The sequence below is a fragment of the Amblyomma americanum genome, chromosome 4, assembly GCF_052857255.1.
Source record: "Amblyomma americanum isolate KBUSLIRL-KWMA chromosome 4, ASM5285725v1, whole genome shotgun sequence".
In the NCBI taxonomy this organism is placed as follows: Eukaryota; Metazoa; Arthropoda; class Arachnida; order Ixodida; family Ixodidae; genus Amblyomma; species Amblyomma americanum.
The window spans coordinates 207,968,406-207,993,819 of record NC_135500.1 but is presented as its reverse complement, the minus strand read 5'-3'; the positions used below and the strand labels follow the sequence as shown (position 1 = coordinate 207,993,819).

At 43.5% G+C, this 25,414-nt stretch overlaps 1 protein-coding gene across 1 annotated transcript; it reads right to left on the bottom strand.

The window, feature by feature from the left end:
• Positions 1 to 1,502: 1,502 nt before the first annotated feature.
• Hip14 (palmitoyltransferase Hip14) lies at positions 1,503 to 25,328 on the bottom strand. Its single transcript, XM_077663173.1, has 16 exons — positions 25,233 to 25,328; positions 23,709 to 23,839; positions 22,542 to 22,745; positions 21,098 to 21,168; positions 20,850 to 20,988; positions 19,805 to 19,967; positions 18,623 to 18,748; positions 16,955 to 17,094; positions 15,777 to 15,877; positions 15,002 to 15,126; positions 13,914 to 14,070; positions 11,876 to 11,959; positions 10,347 to 10,498; positions 9,053 to 9,150; positions 6,311 to 6,493; positions 1,503 to 3,928 (listed from the first exon to the last, which is right to left on the bottom strand). Exons 1-15 carry the CDS (start codon positions 25,290 to 25,292, stop codon positions 6,352 to 6,354), a joined length of 1,893 nt encoding a protein of 630 aa, XP_077519299.1. The 5' UTR covers positions 25,293 to 25,328; the 3' UTR covers positions 1,503 to 3,928; positions 6,311 to 6,351.
• Between the last annotated feature and the right edge of the window lie 86 nt (positions 25,329 to 25,414).

The window sequence follows — 25,414 nt, the reverse complement described above, 5'->3', positions numbered from 1 at the left end:
ACGCGGCGCCGATATGTGGCCATGTCTAGAATAGACCTCTGCGAGGTGAAAAATGCATGTTGCGACGCCGTGTCTGCTTTAAATCGCTCCACTTAGTGTAAGCGCCAGTTCAAATGGCAGCGGTGCTCTGAGCTTACGCGCATTTTAGCCCGCCCTAGGCAAAGCGCAGCGTCGAGATCCCGGCCATGCCAGGTCACTGCTCTGCGCGCAGGTGCCCTGCATTCTTTACCTGCAACCGCAAGAGTGCTTCCCCGCACTTTCGAGTGAAGGCGCAGAAGGTACCTTGCAAGGATGAGCATGCAGGAAAGCTCTCTTGCGGGGCACGTTTGCTTGTTTCTTACGAAGAAGCTTTTTTTTTTTTTTCGTGCTTGCTTCGAGACCGCTACACGGGCACTAAGCGAGTACTGTTGAACAGAGTCACCGTGGGCTGTGGTCGCTGCGAAAATTTGTCGTAACCGAAGATGATGCGAAACTTACTTTTTAATGCATTAGGATTATAACGCCCATTATCGCAAAGTGTCCGACGTTGGTGTGTGAAGCTTCGGATCGCAGGAGGCAAAATGTAGACAAAATTTCCTTTCCGCTACAGGAAGAACAGGCAGAGGGAAGTCGGACAGGGAAGAGAGGGCGAGAGGTGACGGGGAGTGAGAGGGACATCGCGGTCACCAACCAAAGTTGAGTGGTGGGTAGCGGGTACGGCGTGTCACATTGTGGTTGGTGGATTGGATCATAAGCCACCCGCTCTCTTGATCTGAACTCTTCAGCGGCAGCGGCTGCTCTGTCCTGGGCTAACACTAACACTAACGCATACTTTGCCGCATCAATTGCATTGATTGTCTGCAATCTCTTTTCTACATTGAGTGTATGGGCGGCCAAACAAATGTACTCTCATTATTCGTCTAATCAAAGAATTCGCCTTATCTTACCAGGAGTATACCATATCATTTAATGACAAAGTGACGAGCTAATTATGACTGGGGAATAGTTCACTGGACAAAGCGTAGCTAATGGAATTCGCGAGGGGTAATTTTCTGGCTAAGCCAAGCACTTGTATCTATAAGAATGACATATGTGCAACATATGAACACTAATCTCTGTCTAGCTAGGCTTGGTATTGTCTTTTAGTGTAACTATGAGAACATACGTACCTTTAAACTGAAAATGGTGCAAAGCTCAGGACTGGGGGGGGGGGGCAGTGACACCAAAGAGAATTCATTACTTGCGGCTGTGACATAAGCCTCTGAAGTCATTATAAGAAGAAAGCGTGTCTACACAGATTTCAAAACATAAATACCATGAAAAACTTAATTTCCTCCAAGTCTGCACACAATCTAGAACTGAAGGGTGCACTGCGCTCTAGGCACTTTTTGGCACTTCTATATGTGCGGTGGCCAGGAGGATATTAACATTTTCCATGGTGGCCACATCCTGAAAATCTTGTACATCTTTTCAGAGCAAATTGATTAATGCTGGCAAGAGAGACAAGTGGAACGACACATCAGTACAGTGATGCCACTCTTTAGTGCACGACAGTACAACACTCTTGCAGCCCACATTGCACACGCATTGCACTGTCACCAAGAAGTGCTGCCTGAGGAAAATCCGTAGCTGCTTCAGATGACACGAGTCATGGCAAGTGCAAGAAAGCACCTTTGATTTAAGCGAGCGAATGAGAATGTGCGCAGACAGGGCCTAGCTGATGACGAGGATCAAAGCACTGCCGCTGCGCAATCAAATGAGCCCTAGAACAGCAGTGAGTTATGTCTACTGTTGCACTTATCAGTAATTGCACATGGGTGACTTATTTTTTGCACTGACATGTGGAAGTGTGATATGTGTGCTTCTACAAAGCAAGCAGAGAGATATTTACATTAAGTGCAAGCAGGATGCACTGGTGACACCACACACACACAAAGCACACAGATTTGATCATTAAAACATAGTTCACCCATCCAAATACACAGCCAGTCATTTTTTTAAAGAGCACTATGAAGTTTCACAATCTGAATCTAAATCAATTTGCTGTCTAAATGAAGGCAGATGTGCATGTAGAAACCAAATAAAAACAAATGGAAAAGCAGAATACATGAACACACATTGCGACGTATTCAAAGCAAACACTAAAAATAATTTTCATGAGTGTTCATTTGTAATAATTAATTAGTGAACTTTACATGCATGTCTAGAAGATGTTGCCCAATGTTCAGTGACAAGAGATCAAAACACAAAGGAACAGACGGCATGCTCAGCAAGCCTTGAGAAAGCTTCGATAATGGGGGCGTTGTATAAAGAACTGCAAGACCAGATGTTTTCTCCTCAATGCAAAACAGCACTGAAAAATCTAACGCGTGAAAAGCTCCAATGCATCGCAAGTTAAGTCCCACATCGAACATGAAATCTACAACAACATTGAACTAAACACAAAATGACTCCTTTTTGTTACATACATAATGGGGTCATGAATTATGGCTGCAAGCAAACATGACATCTTGTTGTTCCTTGAATAACGCTGTAAATCTCAGAGATAAACACCACATACTAAGCTGTGGTCAGGAATGTGCAAGGTAGCAGTGACCCATGTAGGCGCACTCTAGCAGTCTAAATAATCTGAATTGAAAACAAAACAATCTGGAAAAAATAACATTTCAGACAGCATCATAACTGCTAAAACAATAAAAGTTTTGATGAATGCAGATGAAGCTTTTATTAGACGCATTATTGCATAGTCTTATCTACACGAAATAAGCATTAATATATTCAATATAATTTATAAATATTATGTGTAATATATCCTCCACTCATCACTACATACAAGCGAAAGCATTCACTTTGACAAATCAAGGTTGCATTGCACCATCAGGCTGCTTGCTAACAGTGCAAATATTGCGAGCACTAGCACACATCACATGTAGCATTTTTACACAGTATTGTCTCTGACTAACAATGTTCAAAAGTGACAATGAAATTGCAGTGCTCTGTTCTATTATATACAGTAGAGCTGCTATATAACATCACTAGATGTTCACTTTTGTGTGTTGAAGAAAGCGAAGCCATTGCCCTAGATGCAACATTATTCAACTGTAACCTTCACAAGCACCATCAGGCCAGGAAATTGAGTGAAACGGCATCACTATTCGGTAAAAAAAAAAAAATATAAGAAGCCAGAACTTAATTTATAGTACGAAAAGTCACTTGAGAAATTGCACCCAAAGGTGATGCATTACGTGACAATTTCATAATACAGGACCCAACTAGACTTTTTAAAAAATTTAAAAAGAAAGACCACACTATGAGCTGAAGGATGGTTTTGGCTGGGTCACGACACGGAACTGCACACAGTTTAGCCTAACCGGCAGCTGCTACAGTGCGGGCAACGGCAAATGCCAGTGTCTATAAGGCAGGTTGCAGTTTCCCTTAAAAACCATGTAAACCAGAAAAAATTCAGATAAGGCTAACTTCTACCACAATAACCTATATTTGTTAAGCAGACAGCGATAGAAGTGAATTGAAAAGAAGGAATCTGCACATCCAGTCATCACTTAGTCTGACATCGATCCCACTACACAACACAGCCTAACACTCAGACAACTCAATACACGTATATCAAATCCCTATTGACGCAGTGCAGTAACCGGTGTGCAGTGGACCACAAATTGGTCAATGCTCGGAGCTTGAGGATGATGTGCCTCATCGAAAGGTTGTCAGGGGGGGGGTGGCCCAATGAGAGAAGAAGAAGGAGGAAAGACTGCAGCGCCTTTCCAAGCAGTTTCCCTTTGCACGAGTATGCGTGCATGCACACACACACATGCATGCACGCATGTCATACACAAACTGCATATTTGGAGTCCGTCTTTCGGGGCTCAGCGCAGCAGGTTATCTATGATCACAGATGTCTAAGCAGCAATCCGCCATGGCAGCCGTCTAGCACCTGCAATAAATTGTGAAAATGCACAAACACCTGCAGCAGGATCGCAAGTTCAAGCGGTGGGGTGGGTTTGCGCCTTTGAGCAAATGATGAGCACAACATAAGGGATGCACTAAGAAGAACGGCATGAGCACCGCACACAGGACAGCATTCTATAAAGAAGCTATGAGTGCTTATAAACACTGGAAAGAAAAGACTAGGAAAAAAAAAGTGGGCATGCATGTGTAGGAGAGCTATGCCGACCCTTCATGAGCACGCGGGCCGCAACACTTCATCACATGACATGAGTGTCGTGGAGAATGTGTATGCCAGAAGACTGAAGGCTTTGATGATGGCGGGCACCTGGTCAACAGAAATTGTTTTGTGCTTTCATTTTCTAACGCTTGGCCTACTGAAACCAGCAGGGCTTTGATGTCATCAAGTGCACCAATTGTACTGCGAAACTCTTTTAGCCATGTGACCATCTTGCAAAAACGAAAACTAAATTGTACGCATATCCAGAAAAACGGAGTGTGCTTCACAGTGAACTGTGTGCAACAAGAAGGTTGGAGAATGAGAACTGAAATGACCTCGGCAATTCTGCCGAGTCAAAGCATGACAGAGCGGACTGCTTACCCAATTTCTGACTATGAAGACAGCGGCAGCATCAAATGAAGTGATGAAACAGACATACTGCTCAGACAAACACTCCATGCAGGCCCCGCTTAAGGCTGGATAAGCTTTCTGTACGTTATGATGATGTTTGGCAACGCAGGTAATGCGTGGCGATTCCAGCCTGCTACGTCGAATCAGTACCAAAGTGTTGGCTGCTGTTAGAAATTGACATCACCATCACCACCAGCAGTCTTACTATGTCCACTGCAAAGCAAAGGCCTCTCCGATAACTCTCCAATTAACCTGGTCCTATGCCAGCTGAGGCCACCTTATCCCCACAAACTTCCTAAGCTCATCCACTCACCTAACTTTCTGCCACCTCTTAATACGCTTGCCTTCTCTTGGAATCCAGTCCATTACCCTTAACGGCCATTGGTTATCTTGCCTTTGTATTACATGCCCGGCCCGTGCCGACTTCTTCTCAATTTCGACTAGGATGTCATCAACTCTTGTTTGTTCCTTGACACACACTGCCCTCTTCCTGTCTTTTAATGTTACAACTATCATCTTTTTTTTCAATAGGAAAATCTACACACTCACCGTGACACACAAATCGACATGCTCGCCATGAAATGGCCCGTTAGAATTACCAGCGGTTTGTTACGAACACTGCAGGAAAATTTTCTTATTTTTTTTACTGTATGAAAATTCGTCTTCGTGGCTTATGAAGGGCCGGCCTAGCTCCCCTAAACAAGCATGTTTTTTTTCGTAGATTCTCTATAGAATGCTTTCCTCACTCATTCTTCATTTCTCCTTGTGCCACGGACCCCGCTGTATTGAATAAATGCAGTCATTCAGTAATTCATCTTTCTATCGATTTTCTTTCTTTGTCAGTGCGCCTGGCCTAGGGAAAATAATTGTTATGCTTGCTGCAGGAAAATTTTACTTAGTAAAAACGAGATACTATCAAATGCACGGGCTTCTATGGGACCTCCCAAGAAGAATGGACATTCTTTCGCTATATCCAATATTTTGTTATTAAACCGTTTCAGTGTAGCCAGGTTTTGAGTGTAGAACTAAAAGGCTGCCACGCTGAATGTTCAAATACTGTGAACCACCTGAATACTTTGCGCTAAGGTGCACTGAAAGAAACCTAAGGAAATGGGATAATAGCTCGCACTGAATGGAAAGAATTTGGACGCAGGTCTACTGTAAGACTGGCTGTGCAGGCAGCAATACCAGTCAGCTGTGATTAAGTGCCTACATTTTGCTTAAAAAGTGAACCCTGTGTAAAAAGGATTTTTCAGTTCAACAGAGGCCTTTTTTCACAGAACATACACAGTTATGTTTTCCCCTCAAAAGCATTATTGATTTCTGCTCACAATGCAGAAACAACAAAAAAATGGCAACCTCCTTAATATTAACACTATTTTTGCACAATGTAGGAGAGCATGCTTTTTGACTATAGCTGGCTGATTCCATTGAAGTGTACTAAACTTGACAGAAAGATTTCGTAAAATTCGCTGAGCTGAAGGAATACAACGGCTGGCAAGAACCCGAAACACAACAATTCTAATAAAATAATTCTTGCTTACCCGTGCACACTCATTTAGCTCTGCAAAATTAAGGCAGCATATGCCACCAGCTCATTCAAGTTTCTGCTTTAGAAACTATCAGATAAGCTAACGTCACTGAAATCATTTCTGCACGTAGTACTAATAAGGACTAACAAAGCAATAACAAAAATATGCAGTCACTGAACGAAATGGACGAAAGTGGGGCCACACTCACGTTTTGGCAAGGCTGAGAGCTGGTATTGCCTGACTGGTTGATCACACGTAATGAAGGAGCGTCTGCTTTTCATCATCGTCATCATCATCTTCATTGGTGCTGTAGACCTGCCGCCAGTCCTGGGGAGTCACTCTCAGGCAGCGCCACTCGCAAAAGTCGGCCAAGTTCTTCAGCGGCCCCATGCTAGGAATTGGATGCAAACGCGATGCATCGTTTCACAAAATGAAACTCCAAAACGCAAAAATAAATGCGACCTTATTATTTATGGCCATGAAACCGCAAAAAAAACTAAGAAAATTAAAGCCGGGTATGAACTAAAGGGACACTCTTCTATGACACGTTGACACCTCGTGAGGTCTGGCCAGCTATTTTGGGCCAAACCCCGCAAGAAAAAGAAAACTTTTAAACCGCAGCCTAACTATAGCCCCCTTTGTTTGCCATGTAAATCACAAGCCACAGTACGTTCGCTATGCGTGCACTATGGTTTATGAATTTGTTTTCTTGCGGGTGCGCTTATATTGGACAGAAAGGACGCTGCATTAATATCCGTTTAAAAGAACATTTTACCGATCGGTCTTCGGATGAGTACCACAACATTGCAAAACATTGTAGGGGTTGTTAAAAAAAAAAGACCAAGAAGGTACATCTTTCGCTTCTAGATAAAACTAAGATTTTATGCAAGCATAGGGACCGTCGTACACGGCAATCGTTCAAGGCATACATTATAGTGAGAAAAAAAAATGTGTATGCATTAGCCATCCATTGGTTGTACATGCTGATTTTGAGGTGCGGTTTCTAGACTCGAGGTTGTGATGGCAGCGATTCAGGAAAGCCTCGGAGCATGTTGTTTTTGTTCACTGTATATAAGTCATCTTTCAGCTAACAAAATTAGGTTGTGAGCCTGCGTATGTTCTGTTCACTTTTTCTTCTGTTGTCTGTGTTTTTCAGCGCAGTACCCCCATTTACAAGATGTGACATCAGTGTCTGCTCGCATCTATGTCAAGTCAGAAAATGAACTTTCGGTCGAAAAAAAACAATCTCCACAGTGTGGCTGGTGTCTATATGAGCCCAAAAAATCGAGCTTTCGGACTCCAAAGAGTTCCAAATGTAGGCTGGGAATAAGCACTCGTTCTTATGAGGTGCTTGACGATTCTCCAGCGAATTCTGAAAGATTGGGCGTTAAAATTAGTGGAGTCCGAAAACTCCATCAGCTACTACAGTCGACGACCGATTTTTTGGACCCTCTAGGGACCGCGAAAACGACTGAAAAATCAGGCAGTCCGGAAAATCAAATTTCACCAAAAAAATCACGAACTTATTGCCATTATGCAGGAGGAAGAGGTCAGTTGTGTTGCACACATTCTAAAGCTCCTAATGATTAAATTTCGCCGTGCAACACGTGCACAGACGATGGGCGGCGACCGCTTTCACGAGCTCGGCCTGGCTGTGCTGCCCTCGGCATGTCGCCGATGGACGCACGGGTTGGGACAAAGTCTAAACGGGAAAGTGAACACGCCGCTGTGGGAAGTGCATTGTGCTCGCAGTACGATGGGCCCAGAACGAGAACACGAAGACGGCGAAACAATAAGAACCGAGAAATGGCCGAAGCAAGCGCTCCGTCGGCAGCATTGGCCTCCGTCATTAGGCCTGGCGACTAGAGCCAAAACCGGCATCGTATTCAGCGATATGCATTCTGCGGTGGCTTGCGTATAACGAGGGGCGTCTTGCCTGTCATTGAAACGCCAGTTATTTACGGTTTTACGATAGAAAAGTCACGGTTGCGGTGTGTTTTGCCGCAGGTACGCTGACCTCGCTTTAAAATGCTCCTCCATTCCTCCCGCGCTCACCGTCTCCATGAAGCCGTATGCCTCCTATGCACTTTGCTGCTACCTCTTTCTGTATTCGAAACGAAAGACTCGGCACAGATGAGTTCCGCGAACTCTGCCTGCTTTCAAAAAAGTTCGTGTGGCGGAAGACATTCAAGAATCGTACGAATTCAAAACCACGCGGGCGCAATGTGCCGACTCACGCAGACTTTCAGTATTGCAAGAAGCCACCTTTAAACTTGAATTTCGTTTTATTTGATCAAGTTTTCGATCTCTCCTGCAGTTTGAAGTAATGAGGTTCCACTGTACACATTATATGGCTGCTTGGGTATTGGCGGCGAGTGCAAACAAGGTCCGAAAAATCGTGCAGTCAGTTGCGGTGCGTCCGAAATTTCAGGCACTCTTATACATTGGCTCTATGGGCCATGTCGCGGTTCTGTGAAAAAGTCAGAATAATCAAGCATGTCCGAAAAATCAGACGTCGGAATCTTCGGTCGTTGACTGTATACAAATTCATCGTGGAAATTTGCAATTCTTTGAACTTGGAGAAAGAACATCATGCAGTAAACAAAGAGCAAAGAGCTGCAGTTTTTGCTATTATAACTCTGAAGAACTGTGAATTGTGAAATGTGGGATTTAACGTCCAGAAGTGACACATGGGCTATGAAGGATGTCATTGTGGAAGGCCCCGGAATTATTTCGACCACCTCGAGATATTTAATGAGCACTAACATCGCACAGCACACAGGCGTCTTTTGCGTTTCACTTCCATTGAAACATGGCCGCAGCAGTGGTTAGGCGCTCGGCTACCGAGTCGGGGGACCCGGTGGCCGAGAGCCTAACCACTGAGCCACTGCGGCAAGTTCAATCAACTCTGAAGATAGCCACACAAAGAGACAAGAAACACATTACTCACTTAAATGGGCTGATAACACGTCCAGAACTGCTCCGTTTAAAGTGTGGATACCGATGGCAGTTCATGCGCTCGTTGGTGGTCATTGCTAGCCACACCATCTGTAATAAATTCACATTAGCTAAAGTGCCTCCCTGATAAGACGTTTCACAGCATGTCTATTTCTTCATTTCTGGTGTGACAAAACAATGAAGTTAAAATGTCACTCTTTGTCTACAGTGCGAAGATTTGGTGTCAATTTAAAATATCGCAGCTCTTTAGATGAACGAGATTTTGCCAACTGCACATGTGACACCCCGCTTATATACTACATGGGACCTGCGCAATAATAAGCCTCGAGCGAGCAATCACCTTTTTCGTCTTCATTTATTTTTTCTTATGTGTGCCCAAGTCAATGGCAAATACATGACACAATAAACTCCAACTCAGCTAGCAGCAGCTTAGTGGTGATAAGTTTCATGTTTCTTTGCGAAGAAAATTTGCTGCGACCATAGCAGACATTGCAGCAAAACAACGTGTCCCAAAGGCTTTGCAGATGTGCTACAAGCATCCTAAAATGAAGCTTTATATACTGACAGGGCTTAACGAACTGAGCAAGCAGGTTTCAGAATAACATACAGTGGTATTGCAATGCCGCCTGTCATTGCATATCTCGAAGCATGAGCATTCACATTCTTTCAAAGCCATGGTGCACTTCTCCATGACAGAGCCAAGCTGGGCACACCAAGATTTGAAGCCTCATGACATTGAACACCGTGATATGAAACACAATGAATGAGATGCATCTCTCTTGCCATTCAGACCAGTGGCGTCTTGCTATCACAGTGACTCAAGCAGCTATCCCCAGATGCTCACAGCAGAACAGTCTAACAATTGCACTGCTGCCTCGGCCTTGTAGGCTCCTTACAAAAGGTTCAGAGCTGTGGCACCAAACTGGCGCAGTCTGAAGTGGAAACTCAATGTTTTATGAATGCTGAGACATAGCGGTGTCTCTGCGTGAGAGGTCCAATGCGATTATAGCAACACCTTGAGAAACACAATGGCCGAGTTCATTTGAGTGGAACAAGACAGCAACAAGGTGGTAACTAGCAGGTGTTTCGTGCTCATATCTGCCCTCGACGGTGGGACAAATCTCTTGCTGTTTTTTTTTTAAGTGCGGGCAAGCTGCTTAGGTTCGACAATTTAGCATGAATGCCCGTTCACTCTGGCCCAGGTAAAGGCATTCGTAAATGCTACTGATGCCTCAGTGAATGCCAAGCTTCATTCACTACAGACACTAACATGGCATGGGGCTCACCTGGTACAGCTGACAGACCAGCAGGCAGGTGACCCAGGTGCTGTGCAGGAGTGTGTTGAAGGCCACCCAGCTGACCCAGCCGCTTTCCGAGAGGGCAGCCCACAGAGTGCGCTCGTGGGGTTCCTTGCTTTCACTCAGCCGCACACTCCAGACTGTGATGGACAACAGAGTGGCAGCAGCACTGAAGTTATGCACAAAGCCGCACTGTTGTCATGAGCTGTCAGCCGGCATCTAGCGCGTCCTAGTAAGGCATCAAAAATGGAGGCTTAGACGATGCGTAGTCTGATGTACTGTCGGCAAGAAAATTAAATAGACCACAGAAGCGGATTAAACATTTTACATCTTGCAACCTGACACATGTAGTAATTGTTTACTCCGTCGGCACATGCTAAGCATCGTAGGCTGCACCTGCTCCACTTGTCAGTTTTAGACTGCAGTATTTAACTGTCCTGCAAAAAACTTTGAATTCGTTTTCATGGTGCAATCACATTTCCTGCTGATGGTACATTTGCACATTATTTGGAAATGCATTACTGATTGCAGTTACAACTGTCTCTGTTTGGTTTTCCTCATATAAAAGAAATATACCTTTTCCACACTACCCTTGGCTTTATTTTTTAGTCGTTTGTGCCAATCACAAATGTGTTCTCATGTGTTGTAAGAAATCTCTAAATTTATTTCATTGTAAAACAACACAATTTCACTGAGATTGCGCTCACCCTGTTGACTATTGACAAACTACAATGACATCTGAGATTTGACATTCTGATTATTTCTACACACAATCAGAAAGTGTAAGCAATGCTGCATACCGAACAGCTGCCTGTACGGCACTTAAGCAGTGCATGAGCAACCCAAGATCATAATTCGAAATAAACTGAGTTAATATGCAATAAAATACTTGAAAACATCTTTAGCATCATATTTCGCAAATGTAGCCATCAGCCCCATCATCTCTCAGTCATCAGAAAGTGCCACTGGGGTTTTCAACCCTCCCTGGATGAGCAATGGTAACAGTTGAACAGAACGGCAAAGTACCTAGATATGTCTTGACCATCAGACAGTGTAGGTATAAAGTTGAAAGTAACAGCTGTACTGCACCCCACATCAACAGCGGCCACTCCCATGACAATGTCGATCACAAAGCCCCATACGGCACATTCTTGACGCTTACTTCCCACCTCATGTGGCCCTTCCAGCCAAGAATGCATTAAATTAACAAAACCTGAAGTTTGTCGGAGTGAGCTGTTTCTTTTGAATGTCGAGCTTTCAGTTATGAGGCAATATGGTGGCGAAACTGCCATCATTTACTTCATTTACCATAATCCTAAAGAATGTTTAATACCCTTAATAAAATCCCTTTTATCCCACAAGCCGAATAAAACTCAAGGCACTGATTGAGAAGTGCCCAGTGCCTTGGGATCATATGCCTAAATGATACCAGAAAATTTTCGAACTCTATTTGTACAGAATCTACCTTACACAGTTAACGTGTCAGCAGTGCAGTGATAGGTTGAGGGTGCACTTACATGAGAAGCAGCCATACCAAGACCAGCCTAGCATGCCCAGAAGGAAGATTAAATAGTTGACAAAATAGACATGGTTCCCAGCTCCTGCACACAGGATATAAGAAAGCAACAACAGGTTTCATGGGATTGGCAAGTGACAGGCGCCATATATATACTGACATCCAGAAGAAACAGTAAACTTAGGTCCTGTTTGCACATACGTACAAGGCACCTTAACAAAGCCAACTCCTACTGCACTTCCACTCCAGAATTAACTAGGAAAGCTTCGAGATTAAGTACTGATGCTTACTGTATTTTCAATTACAACTTCTGTCGCTACAGTCATTACTGTAGTCCAAAATTTCTTCAGGTGCCTGCCAATTTATAGGGACACTAAGACAAATTGCAGCTGGCCTGTGCTGATCGATCACCGCATTTTAGTGACAAAAACACTAGTGTCATAGTAAACAATGCTTTTACAAGCTAGAATAGGCCAAAAATGAAATACAGGTGCCACCATCACCTGCTGATTTCACAAGTAAATAGTGGTGCGCCGGCACAATCTCCTGGACACAGATCCCAGAGACCAGGCTGCACCCCCATTCACTCCAAAACAGTCCTTTTCTGTGTAGACGTCACAAGCTTTAATCAAGTGGCAGCAAAAGTTTCAAGGGCAATTTTCTCAGCAATGCTAAACGCATTTTTCGCCAATGAACAAACGTGAGCATACTCAGAACCAGCCATAGAATAAATTTTCACTGAGAGCAAAACTTGCACGGGGCAGTCCTCAGTGTTGCTTTAAGTCACTAAGAATGAAAACTGAAGACGCCTGCAGCACACGTGTAATATATCAGCAAAATGCTGCTGGTTTATTTTTATGTTCATACAATGGATACCTTTCACATCTGCAAGCTTTCACTACTACTAGCTGTAGTCTAGTGCTCTGCATTGTTGTCTACTTTTTCTTCACTACTAGCACCATGCACTCTTCTAGCTAAGACCAATCAGTGCAGCCTGTCACCATTACAGACTAAGTCATTTTCTGCAGAAACGAGCTACATAATGGAAGTGAGAACAAATGTCACGGCATGCACACAAATAAACTCCACACACTTTGCGAAACAACCACTTCTTCATGCTGTCTCGATATCATACTGATAGTACCTCTACTGTACTGAGGTTACTTTATGCAGTAAATATGCAAAAAATTCCTTCTGCCACTGCATCTTATTTTAACAGTACCTCCATGTTCATTTCCTTATTTCAGTTTCTATGCACAGACTGCTTTATGATCATGGCAGGAGGTATTGTACTTAAAAGGAAGGATGAAACGTTTTTTTTGCAAATTCGACAAGATTCAAAGCTATGAACGCATGTAGCATGCAATGAAGCATGGCAAGTTTTTTTTTTGCACTAGCATTTAAAATGGTCATGTAATTGCCAATTAAAGTCATGACGATGATCAGACTTCTCACAGCGTAGGAAAAGTGCGGACAAACTAGGTGATGACATCGCCGTTGGCTAGATTACATTATTCCACTGCCTTTGCCACACACTGCTGTGCGTTGTCAGATGCCACCAAACCATGCTCTGCATGGTTCACCATCAACAGCATTGGTGCTCTTCCCTCAAGCAAGCATTCCCGTGCTGGAAATAAATCGCTGCCGTAGATTATGTCATCATGTAGCCCCCTAATCGGCACTGTGCTCTGTGAGGCCTGAACATTGATGGGACTTTATTCAGCGATTACATCCCCATTTCAAATACTAGCTCAGAAAGATTTCATATTCTTTACCTGCAAGTTTCATACGCTCAATCCCTTTAAGCTTGTCCAATTCTAAAAATGGTTCAGTTGCCCTTAAATAAACATGATGAATTTAGTCACTTCTAATGTAAAAGCACCGAGGCCCATTAACACGATAAACAGCACCACAGTTTAAGCAAGTGTTCAACAGATATTTACACAGTATTGGTTGTACTGCAGCCAAAAGAGACACGATGCAGCAAGAAAAGATGCATCGATAAAATGCGGTATGTCTTTTTTTTTTCTCCTCCTCACCAACACAGTTGTTGACCCAGGGACAGTGGTGGTCGAACCGAGCCACACACTGGTTGCACACTGAGCAGTGCTTGGACCGCAGGGGCCTGCGCACCAGGCAGGTGCTGCAGAACACAGCCGGGTCGAAGCCATCTCGTTCAGCCAGCTCCACTATTGTCTGCACAGGCACCACAACAAGATAGCAGTTTAAAACATTGACATCAAAGCCTATGTCATTGCGGGGAGTATAAGTGAACACAAAACACTTTGCAGTATATTATAGGTATGTGCAAAGGGAACTATAACGCAGGTTGTATTTAAACGGAAATCAAAGATGCACCTAGGGCTCTCAACACCCGCGTCGTGTGAGTTTTTCTATATACGTTGTGCACATGAATAAAACAAGCCTACTGCTTGTCCTCAATCGGTTTCATAACCTATCAAAATCTCCGCAATAGATCTACCACTGGTCATCTTTCCTCAACCCTCTCCACTATTGGCATTTGTGTGGTTCCCGACAAACCAATGGCTACAAACTACTGCACACTGAACAATGTTCATCGAGCTGTGCACGTAAGCATACAGTGCAGAAATAAAGTGCTTGTTTATCTCGTCACTGAGACTGAGTACAAGTGTAACATTCTTGGAAACCAGCAGTAACATGTTGCATCTGGTCCTCAGACACCTAATGTGTCACGTTTCTATTTCACAGGCTGCTGGATTATAAGCACTGCCCGGGACCGCCTTAATACAGACAGAAGACGAGTTCTGCCACAGAGTTTCTCCAGCCTCACTAAACCTGCTTTCTGACACAGATGGCTACAGACCTTAATCTTCATACTCATAAACAGAACGCTTCAGAGGCCAGAACTGGAAGCACAGCCAACCAAAGCAGTTTCAGTGATCTGTCAACATTAAGGTTGTGGAGCTCTCCATTTCTTTACAATAAATGTTGCTCTCGCCATCTGATAGGCCAACGAAAATTCAAACCAGTTTAAATCAACAGAAAGTACAAGTCACCCGAGTCTAAACTACTGCAAGCAAAATTCTGCGGGGACTAATGAGGACCGAGGACTGGTGAGGAATGAAAAAGCAGCTTGTTTATTTACCCTAAACTTCTGTTCTGTGTTGGCGCTGATGATGCCAGGATCTGCCCGCCAAGACTTGTAAAACGAGTAGAACAGTGGCACAGATGAGATCACAAAGCCAATATTCACCCAGAAGGTGCCCACGTCTTTGACCGCAAGTCAAGGATTGACAGGCAAAAAAAAAGAGATGATGATGATACTTTTTATGGCACAAGGGCGGCTTTGGCCAAAGAGCGCCATAGCACAATGTGTTTCTTTCTAAACAAGCTGGGGTCAATGACCCATTTCCAACAATTTGATCCCAGAGAAGCCAAGTGTAACATTCTTGGAAACCAGCAGTAACATGTTGCCTCTGGTCCCTACCTTTGCAAGTGTTGTGTACCTCTAAACATAAGATGAGTAAAAAGAGAGAGAATGGTTCTGGTTGCAGACATTCGGAAAAAGAAAGAGAACTGGCATGGCAGTGACTCACTTGGAGAGAATCGAACCCCACACCTCCCGCCTGTGCAGCAGATGCTCAAACCACTAGGCCACCAATGCGGTCAAAAAAACAACTAGATTAGCTCTAGGACAACTCAAGACAGGTTTTGAGAAATAAATATGAGCTTACAACAGCACATCGCTGCGGTTCGAGAAAATTTCTCTGAAATTTCTACTTTAAATGTTGAACATCAGATTGCAAACACATGCTAATGCGGAACCACTTGCTTCAACAGCCTCTTTGCTAAGAAAATCTGCTGCATATGCCTGTAAAAGCAGTCAACACGGCTGCAATACTGAAAACTGACAAGGATACAAGGCCATAAATCTGTCACCCATGTGATGTACATCCAGAACTTCGTGGCAAGGTACACAGCCATGGGGAGGACATTCATGATGCGTTCATCAAATAACAGCCTGGAATAAGAGAACAACATATAAATAAACACTGATGGAAAAGGAACCAACAAAACAATTACAAATTATGCCAAATGTAAAAAAAAGAGACTTCTATGCTGAGCGAATTACATGCAGCTTGTGTTGCTGGTTGCACCTCAGGCTCTAACCAATTCTAATGGTAAAATAGCGCAAAAACAAAAATTAAGATGACAGACGACTTAGCGTGGGCAGGCCAAATGTGAATTGTAGGTGAAGCTAGCACTTCAGTTTCAGTTCAAGGCTTGGTTTTCAAGTTTCAAGGTTCGTTTATTGCATGTTTATGGTACAAGATTAGAAAAACACTGGAATACAGAAGGAGGTCCCAAAGTCAGAGACTGTGGACGGGACCTCCTATCAAGCAGGCTTTTACAAAGATTGGCAAAATCAGTGAGTGGGAATCTTAGTTCTAGTGTACTAAAACTTGAGGGGACACTCCAGCTCCACCTTAAGGGCATGACGCGACAGCATTAATGGGTTAATGCCCACATATGCGGAATTCCCTACTTTGCACTCATAGATTGCCCACTCCTGGCGCAATGGTGCAGCGATTAAGCAATGCGCCACTGCCTTGAGATGGCAGGTGCTGCTACAGGTGGGGCTTGCGTGACCCAGGTTGCTCTCCTCGAGCAACCTCCTGACACCAATCATTCGATGAACTGCCACCTGCCATGGTGGGCAGTTTGGTCACAATCTGGTGGGCAGGTTGTGATGACACTACAAGGCCATGTGACCTTGGCGGCCCAGCTGCCACACAGGTAACCGGTGGGTAACGAGTGGAGCCAGGCAGACAGTGGCGATATCGGTGAGTGGGGGTCTTAGTGCAAGCACACACACACACAAAAACAACAAATGTGCGTACACATGTGCAATGTATCACTGGACAATGTACTAACCACTGCCTGGCAAGTTAGACAATGCTTCAGCTGCACTAACAAAGGTTCCTACCTTTGCAAGTGTTGTGTATCTCTAAATAATGGATAAGTATAGAAAGAGAGTGAATGGTTCTGGTGGCAGACATTCGGAAAAAGAAAGGGAACTGGGACGGCAGTGACTCACTTGGAGAGGAACATGGTGACGAGGCCCATAATGAAGAGGAGACCGAACTTGACTAGATAGGATTCGTGGCTGTCGAGGACCAGGCCCACAGCATAGAAGGCCACAAACGGAGAGCTGAACATGGCCCAGTACTTTAACGTCTGAAAGTAAAACACGTGCACAACACTTGAATGCAATGCATACATGCCACAGGAAAGCAAAGGCACCAGGTTATCTCACCACATAAGCTACAGGCATGAAATTCTTCAAATATGGTAGCCTGTAAGCTAAGTTTATTTTTAAGTTTATTTCACAAATTTGGTATTGTATTAACAGGCTATGATCGTAAAGGTCTTGTGTGATTGAAATATGCACACTGTGAGCACCAGTTGAAGAAGACTGTCAGGCAACAACTAACAATGGCAGCACGGCCTGCAATGCCATTATTTTTTATTTGTACCTTCCAAATAAGACAGCGACTGCCATTGCATCTTCAGCTAAATGATGCCTTTCGTGGGCTGCACTACACCACAAAAATATTCTTAATGTGCAGACAACTAAAATTAGATTGCATTTACAAACAAATTAAAAAATCGAACCCCTTTCAAACTCCAGTGCATGGCATATTACACATACACACACATGCACGCACACAAAAACATGGCAAAGGTTCCGTCTTCAAAATTTATTCAGAAATTATAAACATAGTGACACTGTGTCGCATAACACAAGCGAAGACAATGCAAGCACCCAGCGCAGCGTCCAAACACTGCTTATAACCATGCCATCCCAATTTGCCACGGCATAAGTCATACGTATGCTGGATATGGCTGCATGAAAGATTTTTTTGAAGTTCCTGTAGGGAGAATTAGTTGAGGTGTACCAACAGGCGTTGTGTCAGTCTATTCTAGGAACCTTTCATTTGGAATTATGTATTAACACCAAGTGCCTATCATCTGCTGAGACATTTACTACATGAACGTGCAAAAATATTGCAGTAATGAATTCGAAACTCAAGAGTTACAAGACATTGGTTCCAAGTTCACTAGTGCAACTGTAAACAACACGCACTATCTTTCAATGCCAGTACATGTTACTGCAACACACGTCCAATGTGTGGCTGTGCAGCCAATTGTTAAAATATCCCCTTCAGGTGCTATGCCCACATATGCGGACGCGACCTGAACACTATCAGATCTCGCCTATACAAGGAGCAATTTCCACAAATGTGGATGCAATAAAATACGCTGAAGTCTGAAAAATCTTGTGCAGAGAGATACAGAGTCATGCATGTGAAAAAACGCAGGAATCTGTTTTTTTTATGTAGGTGACTCCGAGGTTACGTCAGCCCTGGTATTGCTCCGGTGAGTGTTAATTTTCGTTTGCTGGTTTTGCAAGCATAAACACTTTACACCTGCTTAAAATGTGTTGATTTGTTAGATTGAAGAGCACACAGACAAGCATGACAGGACGGGTGTGTCTTTGTGCTTGTCTGGAAAAGAGTAACACATATTTATTTTTGTTTTTTAGAAAAAAGAAAGCATCGCCAACTAGCCTCGCAATGTGTTCTGTTAAGAGTCCAGGCATGTTCGGTATCAAAAATCTGAAATTATGAAGTTTTGCTCTCGTGGATCATAATCCATGCCTGATGGAACATGCTAGTGGAGAAAGAAATGCAAATCATCTCGCCTTGTCCCGCACAATGCGGACCAGGAAGTTTCCTCGAGCACCTTCTTTGGCTGCCTCCGCCTCCTGGAGGCGCTCCTCAATCCAAATTGACTTGAGCTTCTCAGCCATCATCCGCGGTGTGTCTCCCTGCAAGGGAAAGCAGGCACACATTCTCTCAAATTTGATTTCACCACTCTTTCAGTTACACGCAGCTAAGAGAAAACGCTAGCCATGTCACCTTGGGGCAGTTGGCATAAAAAAGCTTCCCTTATCTTATTCTTGCCACTGGACTATAAAAATATGATGAGAATTTAGCTACGCACAAACTTAGTTCTCCCATTTCAAGCTTTTCTTTGTCTTAGCAAAGCTATGCACTAAGTTAGCAGTCTCATTTCAGCTTTTTAATGACCCTTCAACTTTTAGCACCTTAGGTGAGCACAGGCCAAGTAAGGATATCATTAAGTTTCTCTGTGGATCTTGACAGTCATGAGTTCCCCTAACCTCGCTTGAAGCCACAGTGTGTGCTTTGTCAATTTTCCCTGATTCCACCGTCATTGTATGTATTTCTATTAATTCTATCAGATGAGTGCAATTGCAATTGTGATTGCTTGTTCTTACCTCACTCCACTACCACTGCACATGTATTTTTGTTATTTTTATTGGATGGATGAGTTAAATTGTAATTATGATTGTTTCCCCTCCACAGATTCTACAACAATTCTGTATTCTGCATTTCCCATCGGCAAGTGAAATTCCGGTTGCGTTCGTGTTCTGTATTCTTTTATCACTTTGTTGTAACAAACAATGCAGCTGTGACACTGATTAGCGTATCGGAGGCCTGTGGTTCTGTCAAACTGTCATTCATGACAGCTTTCACAGCTGGCCCCAATGTTGTGCATGTGTGGTGCAATAAAGGCAATATTATTATTATTATTATTATTATTGCATACAATGTTTTTTTAGTGGATAAAAAATACATTTGATGCCTGCTGCTGGGTATCACCCAACAGTCCACTGCTGGCTTTGGCATGCCCGCGAATGTTGATGTACTGCGTCATGAAAATGAATTATTATTGTTAGTATATACTTTCCATTTAAGAAACATTAAAAGAGCATAGACTAGATTATCTTATGTCGTTCTTCAGTCACAAAGACACCTATCTTCACTCGAGATGGAAGGGTGCAACCAAGCACCACATGTACCTGAGCATTTTTTGCTGAGAGATCCGAGCCGGCCTTGATGAGAAGAGAGACGGCACTGCTGTTGCGGACGTAGACAGCCCAGTGCAACGGCGTGTTCCGGTGGAAGTTATCACACATGGTAAGACTGGCACCCAACGTAATAAGAAGACGGGAGGGGTCATTCCTGGTTGAGGCAAAGTAAAAACAAAAAGGAAAGATGTCTTTCATGAGCATTATCAAGTACTACCAAGGTTTCAAGGGCAAACAGAAAGCACAATGAAAGATAAGAGTTGATAACATTCACAGCAGTGGTCTCCAGTGAGTGACACCACAGCATTTTGGCCCTGTACAGTGCCCATCACACTAACACAAAACAGCATACTTAAGACAATCGGAAAAAAACAAAGAATACTTTCTGTTATGTGCAAGTGCACCAGTACGTGCATTTTAAATATAGGATTCTGCTGTGCAATTGCTTGGCTACAGCCATAAAACCAAAGTCCCGGACTTTCTGGTCCACATATTCATTTCATGACAACTGAATCAACCCAATGGATTTCATTTATGCCAGGTTTCACTCCACTGCCACTGCTGTGAAAGCTGCAGGCAGGTGTTGTCTTTCAACAGACACTGAAGGCCAAATATGACTGAAAGGACTTGGTTTGACTATTAAAAGATTCTTTACAGTTGTCCTTCTGACAAGTTTCCGAGATAGAATTTGATGAGACATCCATGAGATTCATGCCCCAGTGCATACGCTAAACACACCAGTAAAAATGGGAGGCAAAACAAAACTTAGTGGTTGTTCCTGTCGCTCAACTCAAGGTTGCCACACGTCTAAGTATAGGAGGGAGGTGGCAAAAACTGCTAGCCTTTTGAGATGTATCGGTGCACACATATGTGGTGACAATGGCAAAATTTGCTTACTGCTTCACTGACACCAATTTAAGGCCTACCACAACAGATCAATTCAGTTCATAGAAGAGGACAAAGGAGGTAGCACTGGCGACACAGTGCATGCATGACTGTAGTGTGCCCAAAGGGTGAAGTAAGGTTCTGCACTCACGTCATGACCCTATACGCAGACCACATGAGAGGAGTCATGCCATTGCTGTCAGTCTGGTTCACAGGCTGTCCCTTGGCCACAAAGTAGGCAACGATGGCTGTGTGGCCGGACTGAGCAGCCAGGTGGATGCAGGTGCAGCCTTTGAAAACAGACAAGTTTTTGACACGGCTTTTCAGAATATACTTTTAACGGCAACTTGAGGCATAAAAACAGTTACACGTGATAACCGAAAAAATTAAAAGACTTACCTTCGCCATCTACCAGCGATGGGTCAGCACCATGCCGCATGAGAAGCACGACCATGCTTAGATGCCCCTGCCTGAAAACAAGGCAGTGCAATTAGGTACCTGTTTTACATAGATTGTTGCACTGTTTATGAAAAACAGTTTAAATGTTCTAATCTCACAGCCCCTTGACAATAGGCAGTAGGATGGTTCGACAGGACACCGAAAAGCTGTCTCAGGAGATGAAAGATCTGATTACAAAACGCCAAAGTATGAAAGCGTCTAACCGTACACAACTGGCAGGGCTATCAAAGTTAGTAAATAAGCACGAGGTAGCTGACATAAGAAAGTTTAATATGGAGAGAATCGAGCATGCTCAAAAGTATAGAGGTAGCCTAAAAGCAGTGAAAAGGAAACTAGGCATAGGTAAAAACAACATGTATGCTTTAAGAGACAAAGAGGCCAATGTCATTAGCAATACAGATAAGATAATTAGGCAAAGAGTTCTACACAAATCTATACTGTAGCCAATGTAATCAGAATGTTAATGAGAGGCAGCAGCACACAGTAATAGGACATCCTGCCATTAACGAAAGAGGAAGTAAAAGGAAGCCTTAGGAGCAATGCAAAGGGAGAAAGCAGCTAGTGAGGATCGGGTAAAAGCGGATCTGTTGAAGGACGGAGGGGAGATTGTGCTAGAAAAACTAGCCACCCTGAATGTGCAATGTATTATGACCTTGAGCGTACCAGAAGCTTGGAAGAACGCTAACATTATCTTAATTCATAAGTAAGGAGACGTTAAGAACTTGAAAAATTACAGACCGATCAGCTTATTGTTCGTTGCCCAGAAGGTATTTGCTAAGGTAATCGCTAATAGAGCCAGGACAATCTTAGACTTCAATCAATCAAATGATCAGGCAGGCTTTCATAAAAGATACTCAACAACAGAAAATCAATCAGGCGATAGAGAAATGTGCAGAATATAACTAAACCCTTCATTGATTACGAGAAAGCATTTGACTCGGTCGAAACTTGCATTGCAGAATCAAGGTGTAGAGGAGTCTGATGTAAAAGTACTGGAAGATATCTATAATGACTGCACAGCTACCATAGTCCTCCATTAAGAAAATTCCAATAAGCAAGGGTGCCAGGCAGGGAGACACGATATCATCAATGCTATTCACCGCCTGTTTACAGGAGATGTTCTGAAGCCTGGATCGTCCGATATCTACCTGTCCAATAAGGGTGTTATGACGTCACACACTTTGCCTAGCAGTTGACAAGTTGACTTGGTGTGCGCTTATAAATCATATGAAAATTAAAACCATAAGCCTAAAGATATGCAAAGTGATGACAACATCTTGGCATAATCACATGCTGAGAGTTCAATTTCAGCATTTTCTTCGAATTTACAGATTTTGCTTCAGCATCCCTTTAAGATGCTGCTCAGAGGCAAATTAGAGCATACCGAGTAGCCCAGTGCAAAGGTGTGGAGCGCAGTTCACCACCTATAGCATCCACCACGGCACCCTTGGTAATGTAGTAACTGACAATGTCCCGACGATTATTGATGGCTGCCCAATGTAGCAACGTCACATCCTCTGGGTCTCGTCGGTTCACGTCGTAGCCTTCCACCTCGATCAGGTAGCGGACCCTCTCGAGCACCCCATACCTGCAAGGGAGCAATGGACCACAGATCAACACATAAAGCTGGCCGAAGGAAGGCAGGAAGCTACTATAGAAAAACCTTCCTAGCTTGCACATTGCCGTTAATTTACAGCAAGGCCATCAAATATCGTCTTGGGTACCTCAGTAGCTCAGATTCTCCATTGCTAAGAGAAAGGTTCTAATTCCTTCAAGTAGCAGGTAGTATTTGGGACCAATGAAATGCAAACCAAAAAATTCAGACACAAAATAAAAAATGCAGAGAGAACTGATTCACCACCATTTTGAAAAGCAGAAATCCCTCTTCCGATTTGATCATAAATCATGAAGTTATCTAATATCTACAAATTAAGATCTTCTCATTCTACTGTTTGTGTTTGAATTGTTCTATTTATATTAACCTTGTCCCCGATAGCACATTTGAGATTGGTAAAATTGAGAAATGCCTCAGCACTAAAATTTCAACACATGTAAAATAACTTTCCGGAAAAGATTAATAGAAAGCCTTTCATTGTGTTATCCTTCACACCTCATTATGTCAGCTTTGAACATAAAAACCCATACAACACACAAACTTGCACATGTCTGTTTCTTGTGTCATTGGTAGCGCAGAGTTGTAGCGTGGAGTAGCCAGATGCAGAACCAGCTGATCCATTTTTTTGAACTGACTGTCAGCACATGGGTATTTTAATGTACCCATTATATAAGAGCACCTTTAGCAGCAATTTTATATGTCTAGATGCATTTACTATTTTGTTTATTGTTCCCCGTGTTCAAGCAATGAGGTGCACAATATGTAAATGCAGAATTAGCGAATAGCTTAACGGCCATCCAAGCAACTATGCATTGCATCAGGCGATAACCATAGTACTAGTGGCTGTGTCATGTAGATCACTCGGAACACCCCTAGCAACACAAGAAACAAATGTAATTTGTTGATATCAGGCATCTGACGACGTAAAAGACGCACTGTGTAGCCTTTATGATGTCGAATGAGGAGTAGTCCTCTTCTTGAGGTAAGGAGGGTGGTCTCTGAGGCGGCGGTTGCCGGCAACCGATGTCCCCGCCACCACTTGAAGAAGGTCCGCCACCACATTGAACCTGGGAAAAGAAAAGCATGTCACCTAGATGCTTAGCGAGATATAACTGTACTCCCCTCCTTTTACTTAAAAAAATTAAGAGCATTCAAAACACTCCTACACTTGCCAGTTTGGACAACGGCTTTGAGAAGAACAGCTAGATCCAGCTGTCTCAGGTACCCAGTCCGTTTTCAAACGCTGTAAGGCTCACTTCCCTTCAAAACATTGTTTGGCAATGATTGATGAAACACGGTTACAATGGCTTTATTACTCACCTGCACACTACACACCCCGACCAACATATCTCAAAACATGGAAGGTGACAGAGCCGCCAGGTCCTGACAGAGACATTTCTAACATGCACAGCAAGACAATCATGCATGCATTTTATTTCCGAGAAATGAAATGAACAAAGCATCAGACAAAGACATTTTAAATGACAAGTACACCTTACGGAAGGACTGCAGCAATAGACATGCAAGTAAAGTTTACTTCAAAGCGAAGCACTTCAAGGACGGGGTAAGGCCATGCAAAATCTTTGTTTTCATTCCAACCTCGTGACTGAGAGAGAAATTGCGACTCTCAACGCGTCGCTTGCAACACAGGATGCAAGGTGTGGTCTGCTAGCAGTCTGAGAACCAACGAAAAAAACAAACAGCAAATAGTATTTTCAGGTGCTTGTTGCTACTTTTTACCTATGATGAGAAGAAAACTGCGGATAGTGTTCAGTGGTGCAGTGCGCGAAGCGACTAAGACTTCGCTTTAGCCCGGGATAAATTATTCACGTCGTGGAAAAACGGTTAACTTAGCACTGTACAGAATCAAACGCTCAGTATCATTAAAGGCACTGAAAAAGCATCGAACGCAGTAAACCCCGGCTCTATAAGACGCGCACTTCAATTAGGCTGGCGTAATCAATAAGCGAGAGTTAGCGCCAGGTCACGCGTGCACTGCGCGATCGAGATGAATTTTAAACGCCTGGCTTGTCTTGCGTAGCGGGCTATAACTGGGAAAGTGGGAGTGCAGCTTAGATCGTAGGACAACTAAAAAATCTAGGAAGAATGCGACTTTAGGTTCAGTTGTCATGCTTCAGGAAAACGCATCAGATGATCAGCGCGCCTTCAGCGTGCATTGTTTCAACGCTGTGGCTAGGTTTACTGTATAGTTTCTAAGCACACACAAGCCTCTATCTTTAAACAATATCTCCGTACCGTGTTTACGTTAACAGAAGCTAAATTTTGTTTCATTCACGAGACGATCACGCATGAGCAATATATCGTGAGGAAATTGGAGAGGCAAGAGCTGAATGGCGAAAACAAATGCTGGGCCTCGCATTAATGCGATCTTTTGTAAGAAAATTCAGTGGGAGTGCTCGATCATTTATTCCGTTTAGCAACGAGAAAAGCTGACAGCACCTGTCCTGCGGTTGCAGTGTAATAGACCGGGGCGCACGACGGATCCACCTCTTCGTCCATGATAGGTCTTGATGCGCAAACCTGCCGCTAGTCGGCCGCAAAATATTTTTTGTTTTGCACAGCGTTGCCTGGCGTTAAAATGAATGCCGCCATTTACTTAATGCCCTTCCTGAACAAAGCTT